The following is a 12674-nucleotide window of genomic DNA, read 5'->3' as shown; positions in this document are numbered from 1 at the left end:
CTGGTATACAGCCAAACTGTCTGGCACTGCGTGTCCCCGCCCGACTGGTGGTCTAGCTAGGCCGCCTCAGCGCACTACAGTTGGAGTGTCTGAACTATAGATTGGCGGAATAGTACCCACTCCCCCAATGACGTTTCAATCCCCCCCCCTGCAGTCCCTGGGGCTGGGAGCCCCTTAGAAGGTGCTCTGTAACAGAGTTAAACCCCATCAGGGCCAAGTCCCGTACTTACAATTACAATGACCGGTTACCCCAACGCTTCAGTCCCGTAGCTGGCCCTCAAGTGTCTCAGGAGCCACCACCGACTGGGCTCCGATTGAGTTTCTTGTACCAGGCACTATGGGGAAAACTGGTTCTGCATCGGGATCGCCTCCACCTCCGTTTGTAGGGTGCCATCCGGCCCCACCATACTTCGACCTCCGTCCGATAAGTCCCGTAGTTTGGGTCGTTGTTCTCCAGTGTGGCGATGTTGGTTCCGTTGCCGAACACTCCTTCTCCTCTTTTCTTGCCAGCCTTGGTTTTGGTCCTGTCCAGCCAGTCCGTTGCCTCTTGCGGATTACTGTAAAAGTGGACCTTGTCCGCATATTGTACACGGAGCCGGGCCGGAAACATTAAACTGTACTTGACATTTAGGTTTCTCAATCGCCGTTTGACACTTAGGAAGTCGTTCCGCAAGTCTTGCACTTTTTTGGTGTAGTCCGGGTAAATGTGAATGTCACGATTTTCAAACCTGGGAGGACCGGTCGTACGAATAAATTGCAGGATCGTGTCTCGGTCCCTGAAGTTGAACAAACGAGCGATCAGAGCTCTGGGTGGGGACCCAGGTTTCGGCGGGGGACCGAAGGAGCGATGGGTCCTTTCTACTGTGAACATCCTCAAGAGCCTGAGGTTCAAGAAGGCGGAGACAATCCATTCTTCCAGAAATAGATCTGCCGCCGGACCCTCCGCCTTTTCCGGAAAACCCAAAAATCGGAGGTTGTTCCTCCTTGACCGTCCCTCTGAGTCGTCTGCCCTATCTTCGAGACGGGTAGTGTGCTCCTGGAGTGCGGATACTGTTGCACGTAGTTGCTGGACTTCCTTCCGCAATGTGCCTAGGTCCCCTTCAGTGGTAGTAACTCGGTCCGCCACCTTCCGTAAATCCAGGAGCAAATGATTGATGTCCATGGCCATACCATCCATTTTCGACTCCAGCGCCACTCGAGATTCTCTTATGGCCTCCAAAATGTCTGACTTGTCGCGGGCCGCCTATCCCTGATGCGGTACCTGTTCAGGATCTGGTCTAATGCGGTCAGAGGAGGTCGGGCCCGGCACCGTGTATTGCATGATCTTATTGGTTTGTGCTCCTCTAGTGGGTCTATCTCTCCCCATATCCAGTGGAAATGTAGCAAGGTTTTCCCCTGTGGCCTCTTGCTCGTTGGCTAAGGGCGCAAGGACCAGCCCAGGGTACAGCCGGGACCAAAGGATATCCATGCAATCACCCTGCGCTACCCCAAGTCCGGGACAATATGTCTCATCTAGATGGTTCGCCTCTCAGACCACCTCTCTCAACGCACGAGGTTTGCCAGTGGTCACCCCCGGCCCGATCTCCGTTATGGGCCACTCATTCATGCCCCAGTCCACCTCCACAGGCGTACTGCCGGGCGGCACCTCCACCGATCTGTGGAGCGAGTGCCCCAGCCGCCGGTTACCGCCACAAGCTTTACGGCCCAGCCACCTCTGCTATTGTTCTCACAAGGGGCGGTAGACTTACCCCCAGAGCAGGAGCCCCGGCTTCCCAGTCCAGATGTTCGCCTGACAGCGCGGACACCGTGGCATCGTCAGTGGTGAATTTGGGCGTGTGCGGCAGGATATGGGATGGGCCGGTCGCGGCATTCATGCAGCACCGGGCTTGCGTGGAGCGTGCACCCGGGTCTCTGGTCTTCCTATCGGCCAGGCGATCCACAGCAGCCCCTCGTCTCTGGCTCTGCCTCTGCCGGGCCACCACTCGGTGTTGCGAGGGTCCCGGATTCGAGTCTTTGTCTCAAAGTCTGTCCGGATAAGCTTACAAGGAGGCCTTCTATCTCTCGGGACAGGCTGGCACCGCCATCTTGCTGATGGGCATTCCGCTGTGCCTCGGGTGTCTAAAGATGTTTTCCCCGACAGTGGGCTGTTTTTTCACACCCCGACAAGGATCTTCGGGCCGGAGGGGGCTCTGATGCCAGTTTGTGTGCAAAGAGTCACAATTCCGCCAGGATTTCAGTGGGATTTCAACCTATGAGGCAGGAGCTACGCAGATATGCGACTAGCCAGCCATGCTGTCAGGCCATGCCCCCTTGAACCCTGATTATTAGGAGATGAGTTACAAAATTTATCTAGCAGTTGGTCCAGTCCAGTTGTTTCTGGGAGCTTGCCAGAAAGTTGGAGTTGGTTATGTTTTAGATTGGCTCTCATATTCAAAGGAATTTGAGAATGTACTTTGACCTAGTGAGGCATTTGACCTTTGTGTGCTGAGCCTACTATTACAAATGTAAAGGTGAATTAACCAGTTGCACAGTCCCAAAAATTGTGCTCCGTTTTACTGGAGGCAAAGCAGTCCGATATACGAATTCGGTTTCCTAGGCCGATATAGGGTACTCTGTCAATCCTAAGGAAACACCCTGTCACCCCAGGCGGTGTATGTGGGACCCAGGAAAGTAGGGCTCTCAATTGATAGTAAAAACAAGAGTGGCAGGAGCACACTTCCAATTGTAAGCAAGTAGTAACACAAAATAAGGCAAATAGTGGTACAAGCATTACAGTATTAAGCCATGTTAAGAAATGAACAGCCAACACGCATTTCGTATTTTGATTATTTATAGGTAATGAAATGAGGTGGGCATTATTGTCACACTTAGATTGAAGATCAACAACTGGCTTTTTGCCTATTGGAATCCTTCACACCATTCTCATACTTCCTTGGGATTTGATGTGTGCTTCGCCCATACAACATGGACTAATTTGACCACAGGGTTTGTGTGTCTGAAGTACTTGAATAAGTGAATGGCATGAAAGCAAAATTAAAAATAGTGAGGTAAATAAGTTAAACTAAACAGATCTGGGGATCCAATACTTCTTCCGGCAGTCGGCAGAGTGAAGATGCAGGGGCTCTAAGAAGGGGTGAAAGAACAACAAAGCCTCGTAAACAAGTACATGGTCGTTTTAAGACCTGTGAAGCCCTTTGAGCCCAATGGGCGTGCGCGCCTGCGTTGAACCGATGGACCTTGATATATAAAGCAGATCAAAACATGTACATTTCAATCTAAATATGTTATTCAAGAGCCTAACAAAAAGCCCTCTCAATAGTTTTGACTTATCACGTTCCGAATGTTTCAAATGTTTACTTTAATGTTACATTCTGAGAACTACGTTGTGTTGTATATACTTTGAATACTATGCAGTCCATCTTCATTCGCTATCTTTGTAATGTCCGACTCTGCAGCGGCTGTGTAACTGGCTCAACTGCAATTGTAGTCCATAAACGACACGTCTTTGTGTCTGGTGGTTTCGATTTTAGGGTACCTCTGTTCCCACGAGCATTTGGAGTGGTGGGATCTGATCTGTGCATCAATATTCCTTCGTTTTGTAGCAGCCTGCTTCAGCGAAGAGAACCTCTTGGCTGCATGCAGTCTACATGTGAAATGGAGTGAACTGTGTTTGAGTGCAAGGCCGTGTCTGCCTCTGCTTTCCGTATCAGCTGGCTCGGTCCAGCCGGAGGAAGGGGTCGGGGGAGTGCAAACAGCGTTTATTTTGACGTATGACCGCATTTAAAAACGAGGAAAATTGAGCCGAGAATAAACACATTGAACCGCGAATAAACACATTGAACCGCTCACGCTTCTTAGCAGTGCCATTGCCTGTTTGTACCCCAAAAAAGGCTTTGATCAAGCATCAAATAACGTCCATAGCCAGCCCACAATAAAACGCCTGCTTGTTATTGGTATTACTTTCTGCCCCCCCCCCCCCCCCCCCCCGAGGCTACAGCTGTATCCAGTAACGCAGTCAATATATTTTGGTAGAAATGTAAATGACCTCAAATAGTATATTTCCAAGCAAAGTTTTCATTGTTGTACAACTTACAAAAGATTTAAATAGAAACGCACGACGATTTAAATATAATCGAGAGACGCGGGGTATTAGTGCAGCTGAGCCGGCTGAGGGAATGACACCTACTACGCGCGCGCACTAGTTGTTGACACGCTCTAAACGATGCCCCCCAGCGTCTTAATTTGGGGAGTGCTGAAATGATGCTGCACGTAGGTGCGTGGAGAGCAGCGGTGGCAGGCTCGGGCTGCCTTGTTTAGTGCAGATCTGGGTGGCTTGAGCTGACAGCTCGCAGTCACATGATGGCTGTTAGTGCCTGCGCTGCCACTTGTCTGCCGCTGCCCGTCAGCGGGGCTGAGCTCCGGCATCCCGCAGCTCCCAAGAATGCCACCACGAGGGGGGGAGGAGGGAGGGGGTTTGACACGACGCCGCGGCCCCCCTCCCGGAGGGCATCAGCCTGAATGCCTGACAAATTTGGAGCCGGGAGCTGCAGCACGACAGCTCTACTTGCCAGAGGCGCGCGGTCAGGAGGTTGAGCCCGTATCGGATTCTCCGGGGCGAGGATAAATTGAGGTGCCACAGGCAGGCTCCCCGAACTGACGAAGCCAGTGTGTGTGTGTTTTTCGATGGCTCGCTCATTCCCGGCAGTGAAGCCCTGGCCGAGGCAGCCACGGAGGGGGGGACTGGCCCCGTTTACCTTCGCGAGTATGCTGGGTGTTTTAGCAGGCCTGTCACGGACAGTTTGCTGGCTGTGTGTGAGCTGCTAGGGCCGGGTAGCTCGATGGATCTTCGCGCCAAGGGGCTGTTCGGCCGCTCGCTTTGGTGAGGGCGGAGCAGGTTGTATTGCAGCATGGCGAGCCCTTTGGTGTTCAACTCGGACCCGTCAGCAGGTCACCTGACAGTCTTGTGGTTTGTGGATGAATATGGCTCAATGCTATAATTAACCCCGGCTGGCAACCACACAGGCTCGTAGGCTTCTTTTACGGAGACCTTGGAAAAGGGGAACAAGCATGGTACCCAGGTACAGCAGATCCTTACTGTAAATTAACTGGCTGGTTAGTTCATGCCTTCGGCAGGGGTAAATGGGTGGACTACTGCTGGAAAAATACTCCTAAAGTATATGCTAAATGATAGTGTCTTCAAATAATCCCTTCCTAAAGTTTACTTGTTTTTAATATATCATGCGATCAGCGTGACTTCTGAAAGATGCCTTCTGTGTATCACGCCATAAACGCGGCATTGTCGTAAATGCTAATTCTTTTTCATCAGTGGGGCCTTTTATTTTTCCTTCCAACACACGGAACCTATTCCCTGGCCCTTATTTTGCTAAGGATAATAAATGCATATTTATCCCATACATGTTCAATTTTAAACCTAACCATGTCCTTTTGCAGTGCTATGGGTTTCTAAACGATCCTTTAATTTCATTATATACTTATATATCTTTGAATTCATATACTTTATGCAACCTTCATCTCCTTCTGTCAAATACCGTTGGCGCTGTGCAGTTTTACAAAATGGAATGTAGTAAGTTGTGTATGCAGATGTTTTCCAATAAAGGTTAGTGTTAACATTTGAAATGATTAAAATAGCTGTCGTTTAGGTTGTTTTAATCTAGCTGTTGCCATCTCTTTGATTGTATTTTAAGATCCTTTTCATTGCACGACAACAAGGTCAATAAAAAGGCGGCAGAATGTACCATTAATACAATCTGGCCATCCAGTTATTTGAGTGCTCCCACACCAAATGTTTTATGTACGCATTGGACCTGCTGCGTCCTATTTTATTGAACACCCCAAGTTACTTTTTTTTAAATTTGTAACTATTTTAATGTAGATGCTTTGTGAGATAATTGTGGCTGTCCTATCTAATAACCAGAATTTTATTCAGAGGCTCCCCACTTCTAAAGATTGTGTGATTCTATGCAATCACTTTGCTATTGTCTCTGTTCCCATATGCCAGCCGTTCTCCAAAATGACTCGTATCTGCATGATGTGAGAGACAGCCATAACAAACATAAAAAGACGACTTTAACTCCGATCTACAAGAGTACTAGAATTGTAAAACGTGCTCCGATTCCGCAAGTAGATCAGGACATGGAAATTATTTCAATATGCAATGTAAACACTCTTAAAATAACAAGTGACAAACATTGGTAGTACTTAGAGACTGTCTGAATGCTGTTATTAAGCACCATATAAGTAACTTGTTTTACCAGTTCCATATGGCAACTATGCACTTAACATGATCTAAATTCCTTAATGGTGACACATTCACCTAAAATGTATGCATTATTGTTCACTCTGTTAAATATGCATCTCCACGAACCAAATCAGATTCTGTTATGTGTTGAAAACCTTTGATCCACGTGTGAAGCTAGCCAAAAGCTAATGAAAAGAGCTGCAGTACTATACCAATGGCAGATTGTGTATTAAACACGTGCATATAACAACAATAAAAATATTTTCCTCCCTGTTTAGTCCTTCCGCTCTCTTATTACACATCAGCCCATTTGAATGGCCTTTTGGATTGGGAGCATAAACTATATCAAAGCAACTATAATGATCAAGCATGATTTCCCTCCTCGTCCCTCTCATTCCCACCGCTCTGCTAATTCATTAGTCCCTTTTCATACTTTCAAGAGTCGTTCGGCCACCAAGGACTCTTGGCAGTACCCAACGTGGCACAACATAATATGCTCCATGCCTTGTTCGCCTTCTTCGTCCTTCAGCTTCTCTCCAGTCCTTTCTTCCTCATCTTGTGACTCTTAACGATTTAACATGTGGAAATGACCTTTGGCCACGCAGGCCTTACCCAGACAGGCAACAGGGGCTTGCATTATCACATTGCTTTCTTTGCTCACTCAGTTACTATACAGTTGAAAAGTGTACATGTTTAATGAATGGGATTGACATTCATTTTTATTCTTGCGTTTAGGGTGTTTTTTTTGTCCTTGCAGCGAGGCGGAATCTCACATTTGCTATCCATTCAGAAAAAGCTTACCACATCTGAATCCCTTCGACAGTACCAGAGGGTGCAAAGAGCTTTAGTAGTGAATGGGATCCTGCTGTGATACTTTCAAGTTCTGTTCTTGTCCTTTTAGATTATTTTCTACTCCTGAATTGTTGCCACTAGCACCAGAACACCTAGGCATAATGATATGGGGAATGTTATACACTTATAAAATATAGGATTCAACATGCCTTATTAGGATTGCTTTGAAGACTAGCGGTCATATTTCAAAATGCCATATTGCCAGGAACCCAGGTAGATGAACTCTACAGGGAGATATTTTCGTCCCCTGACTTGGCACAGCTGAACTGTACTCTTACATTTTAGAGCTATTAGCTATACAACAAAGCATTCTTAAAGTATTTTCAGATTAAAGTAACCTCGGATCTATGATTCAGCTGCTGGGCAACAGAGGAATGGCCTAGACACCGGCCTGGTACACAAATGTATGCATCCTGCTATCCAACCTTTGCAGATTAAAGTGACCTATTTAATGTTACCATTCTGTAGCCAAATCCCTTTGAACTAAACTGTCCATCCCGTCCAGCGTTCAAATTCGGACAATTTTTAGATATTCAATAGGGATGTTGTGTAGTCTGACCTCGGCACAGCAAGGGCGCAGCTTTTTGCGTGTACTTTGAAATCCCTATCCATTTTTTGCAACTACATTGTTCCATTATGTTCAGTCGCTGAGCTCAAAAGAGATTTGCCTAAATCTCCATGAGCTAAGCTGGGAGCTATCCAGGTCGCAGTAAATGTCAAATGGCTGACGGCTCAATTCCAACAGAGGTCTTGAAGGTGAACGTGCAGTTACGTTACTGCAGTGGAGCTCAGTGTAGATGGCTTTCCTAACCTGGTTTTGGAGGGCTGTCGTTTTATTGCCACAACAAACATGTAGTAAATTAAGGGAATGGCAAAATTTTTCTGTATTTTAATGTTAAGTAAAATCTTTAACATATTGAAACTGGTATTCCATTTTGATTAGAATTTGTTTCCCTTCTCCTAAATTATGTGAAGAATTTTTTTTTTAAAACGCATTTTATTTATTTTTCAATGCGTACAATAATAAAGGCCTGATGGGCCAACACACAACCATACAATGAGTAATAATGTTAGAAGGAAAAAAGGAAAGACCTGCATGTACATACCCCCCATCACCCACTCCACTGTCAACAATAAAACACAGCAATTTTCTTTTAACAGCCATCTGCACTCTGCCCCCCTCCAGCCCATTCCCATCACTCCAAAGGTCCGGACTTCATCCTGAATCAACTAGCACTCCCCAGCACACATCGAGTATACGTAAAACTTTTCAATTAAGCAGTGTAATTAATCAGCACAATTAATATAAAATAAACAAGATTCTTTTTTCTCTCTGCTCAGTTGTTTAATAGCGTAGATCTTCAACCACCCTCCAACAGCCAACATGTGTTTCGTCGCATACAGGGAGGTTATCCCGCGACTTTTTCAAGGCTATATCTTCTCAGTAGAAAACCTTCGATTCGTGGTGATATTTCCAACTCTCAAAGGGTTTCAGTCATGGCGCCGTCCCAATTTCGTATTCCTATAAATGTCCAGGGAGCTCGGTATGTCCCGTCTCCAAAAGCTCAAAGTCAGACTTTCAATGTGCCGGACGCCGCCACTCGTGTTGCGCCGAGTACGGTAACACCAGCTGTATGCATAAAGCAAAATTGCGTTTTAAAAACCATGCTTGAGGCGGTTTTTAGTGTGTGTCTTTATTTAGTGCTTTATTTTATGGTGTTTTTTTCTATCTATAGAAGAGTTGTGCTCTTAACTGAGATTTGAAGGTTGCTATAATAGAAGTTTTGGTTGCTATATCATCTTGGGGTTCAAAGACTACATGGGCTAATCCACCAATGGGGAAATAGTTTGTTAAACCCTTTTGCATCTATGGACACTGAAACAGCACCAGGTTATGTTGCACTAGTAGTGAATCCAGTCTCGTTCATCGATCGTGATGAGGTTGTATAGTGTTGTGTTTCCCACCAGGTTGTGTTTCAGGAATAAAAATACATCCTCTAATCTGCTCATTATCAATTAATCCAGGATTCTTACTTCGTTGGTCATTCTCCACGATTGTATGCTTGGAAAGCTTCTTAATAGTAGAAAAGCTGTTTGGCCTGACTACTTGTTAAGACGGTTTACATAGAAATAGGTCTGTCCTACGTTGGATATAATTGAAAATTTCAGTTTGCCTGTCTTTTATGAAGCTTAACTACTGACCTCTTAGTTGGAGAACCTCTTTTTTTTTTTTTTTTTTTGGTAATTCACATATTTAAAGAAGGATGGCATTGAAAAGTCGTCTCCCTGTTTGTATTTGCTCGAAAGATATATAGTTGTTAATTATGACTAAATATAAGCATTGCTAGGGGGCCTACAGCATTCTTTAATGTGGTACCGCAGGGCAAATGAGCAGGTTTGTGCAGTGCTTGTACTGTTAGCAGTGGAGCTGCGTGGTAATATGATTTAACCCTTGGCAGGTGCTCGAAGTAAGTAACATAAGGAGAGGCAAAGAAGTAAACAGGTTAGTTTACCTTTATCACATTTGTGCTGTTGCAAGTAGCACATGTTTTATATATAGCTTACTCGCCTGCTCAACCTGCGCTTGCACATTTTCCACAGCTTTGAAATCCTAAACTGTGCCTTCTCCGGCTATCATTCAGAAAACACCTGTTGACAAAACGAAATGACAAACATCAGCATAGAACGCACTGTGATGGCAAGAGGCGTTTTATTATAAGGAAAAGTAACTGCCCATTTTTTTAAAGAAGCGCTAAATGCTAACTAGCGCCTAATATTTTTTTAGCAACCAGTTTTAAAAGGTACAGGGATTGGGCAACACGGAAAGAGTGCCTAAAACAACAATCGCAAGGAAGTCAAGTCAGCATCTGGTCGTTAATCTGTAGTCCAGTGGCTATACTGTCTGCTGTGAAAGTAAGCCACTCCTCTAATATGCATCCTTGCGTGCAGCGCCCACTGCTCACTGTTCAATCTCCCACCAGGCCCCTCCTCTCATGCGCCCCTGGGGTGACCCTTCTTGCAGCTCCCTACTTCTCCAGCCGGACCTCTTCTTTAATGTGCAGCAGAGGGGTTCCTTCAGACTGCTCCTATGATTTCATTGCCTGCTACCACATCTGCACCCACACACTCCTAATTTTTGCTCAGAAGGAGAATCCTATTAACTTTGCCAGTGCTTGTTGTTTAGTTATTCTCAAGCCTGATTTCTCCCTCTCACTGTCTTTCAGGTCGACAACTGCCCTCCTCTGCTTCTATTTATGCACATATTGTTAAGGCTAAGTTCTCTCTCCCCGAGTTCTATGCTGTCCTCCAGTGGTCCTGAAGGGTTAACCCCCAATAAACCAGGGGACCTCATATGGTCTCCAGGCACCAGCAGCTCTCCTGTGGTCCCCAAGACCCCCCATATTCGCAGACCATCCCACAACCCGCCCTGACTCTCCTCCCATAAATCTCTATATTCATATTCCGTGTTACCGAGACTGAGTACTTATGATCTTCTGTCCTTCAATATATTTAAATTGTAATTGCGTTTATATAGCGCTTATGCCCCTGGACGAGGCGTTGAAACATGTTTGCAATGCAGGGTGCTCTCTACTCAAGCCCTCATCCGCTCTTGTCCTTGTTCTTCCACAATCATGGATTCCACTACATGCCTCCTTCATCCTCCAGCCCCTCCCTGCCCCTCTATCTTACTCTTTCAAGTTTATTTTTATCATTGCTTTGTTTCTTTCTTACAGTTTTTCCATCTTTCTCTTGCCCCATCTTTCCCCTTTTCGTGTTTTTCTCTTTTGTTGTGGGTGAAAGTCTAATGAGAGTAATACAATAAGTGCCAGAACCCAAAAATTAGTGCTGGTGGGCCCTACCTGCAACAACTGGCTCAGATTAAATTCTGAATGACTTTACATTATTGTCTCTTGAGTTGTGATCCTGCTGCAGAAGTAGCACATGAAGATTAGGGGGCAAACACGCTGTCACATGTCTTCGAGGAGGGGGGCTGCACCCCTGAACAGTCTAACACCCTGTCCCCCTCCTTAAGTCTGGGTTGTGTTCACTACTGCGACCTCTGAGCATTGTACACTCCTTAGCTCATTCCATTCCCATCTTTTTTTTTAGGTCATGTCTACCATACAGCACAGCTTCCTGGTTGTGAAAGACATATTGGGAGTTTCCCAAGCACATATAGGGGCTTGGAGCCAATCCATTGTTTACTATTGGCTAGCTTTCCTGTCACTCGTTTGCCTGCCTCCTGTTCGTGTCCCATCTTGCCAATCTTCTGTTGGTCCCACCCATGGAGTATAGCCTCTTTACTTTATCGCTTGCTTCCACACTTCCACTGCTTGCATTTCAAGCACTACATTTTTCTTTTTGGGTAAACGCTTCATTAGAAGGCATGTTTTTCCAGCTGGCTCCCTCATGTACTTCTCAACCCTTGCTCTCTGTGTTGCTCACTGTTTTCCATGCGCTTCTCCCTTACCCCCTTCATGTTGCACTTGCCTCTGTGTCCTTCTCAATTGCTTTCATGTCTGTGTGCATGTCCCCCAGGTGTTCCACATTGCTCTCTTACCCTTTACGTCTCCTCCCTACTGCCCTCCCTGTTGCTCCACCCACCCACATATTCCTATGTTGTCAGTTTCTTCTTCTCCCCACTTTGTCGGACCCCACCTGCACCCTCTACATTGCTCTCTCCTTTCCCACACCATCTGTGTTGCTCCCCGACCCACGCTTTAAAAAAAACAAAAGAATGAATTTGTGCTTTTTTCCCGTTTTTATTTACTTTTCCAACTCAGATTGATAAATTAAACTAAAAATAAATGGCTACATCAGTTTGTAGACGCTCATGAGTCTTGTGTGTGCCTACAAATTGACGCAAGCAGGTCTCTGGTGGCTTTTTTTTGGTATATTTAGCCATGCTGCACGGCATCGTGAAAGCTGTACAGCCTGGCTAAAAGCCATAGACAAAGCCAACAAGTCTCAAAAGTGAGATCTATTGGCTTTGCAAATGCTTGTTTTAGTATAGAAGTTACAGAGAGGTTTCGGTTCCTGATCTCCCATGTTTCTCTTCTGTGTTCAGAGAAGGCTGTGCAAGCTATATTATGACTGGTAAATTTAGTCTACCTTTCCTGGGTCACTGCAGATTTGAAGCAACAAGGCTGCACCCTCATTCCCTCCAGTCTATACAGACCTGAGGGAAGTTGGTCAAAGGTGGCTCTGTTGTGACAGAAGTTATGTCCAGCTAACAGAAACGTAATGAGTGCTGTCAATGCTCCCTGATCTCAAGTGAGGAATGCCAGAATGGTTTCAGTACTTGTATGGAGCGAAGGGGCAGAATTGAACCAGAAAGGTATTTTTTCAAAAATAAGTAGATAGGTAGAACTCCGAGGGAGGTAGGTAGTCATGATGCCGGGTGCTTTTACACAGAATAAGATTCTGCATGGCTTTATCATCCACCGATACTGTCTTTCCCCCCTCTGGGTCCCAAGTGTATTGTGAGATAACTCAATCTTTGCTCTTGTTGAAGATCCTCAGTGAGCACACACCCCTGTTTTGGATGGCCCACAGTTTTATT

General features: G+C 45.8%; 1 protein-coding gene across 5 annotated transcripts in view; it reads left to right on the top strand.

The window, feature by feature from the left end:
- The window catches only part of FNIP1 (folliculin interacting protein 1), a 343332-nt gene that overhangs the window by 80331 nt on the left and 250327 nt on the right, over positions 1-12674 (top strand). The window contains exon 1 of one of the 5 annotated variants that reach the window (XM_085618037.1): positions 4941-5078. The exons of the other annotated variants lie outside the window; for them this stretch is intronic. Coding sequence (XP_085474163.1) covers positions 5068-5078 — 11 coding nt within the window. The 5' untranslated portion in view covers positions 4941-5067. Of the gene's footprint in view, positions 1-4940; positions 5079-12674 lie in introns of those variants that run through there. 5 annotated transcript variants of the gene reach the window in all.

The sequence above is a fragment of the Triturus cristatus genome, chromosome 7, assembly GCF_964204655.1.
Source record: "Triturus cristatus chromosome 7, aTriCri1.1, whole genome shotgun sequence".
NCBI lineage: Eukaryota > Metazoa > Chordata > Amphibia > Caudata > Salamandridae > Triturus > Triturus cristatus.
This window is presented reverse-complemented; position numbering and strand designations above follow the sequence as displayed.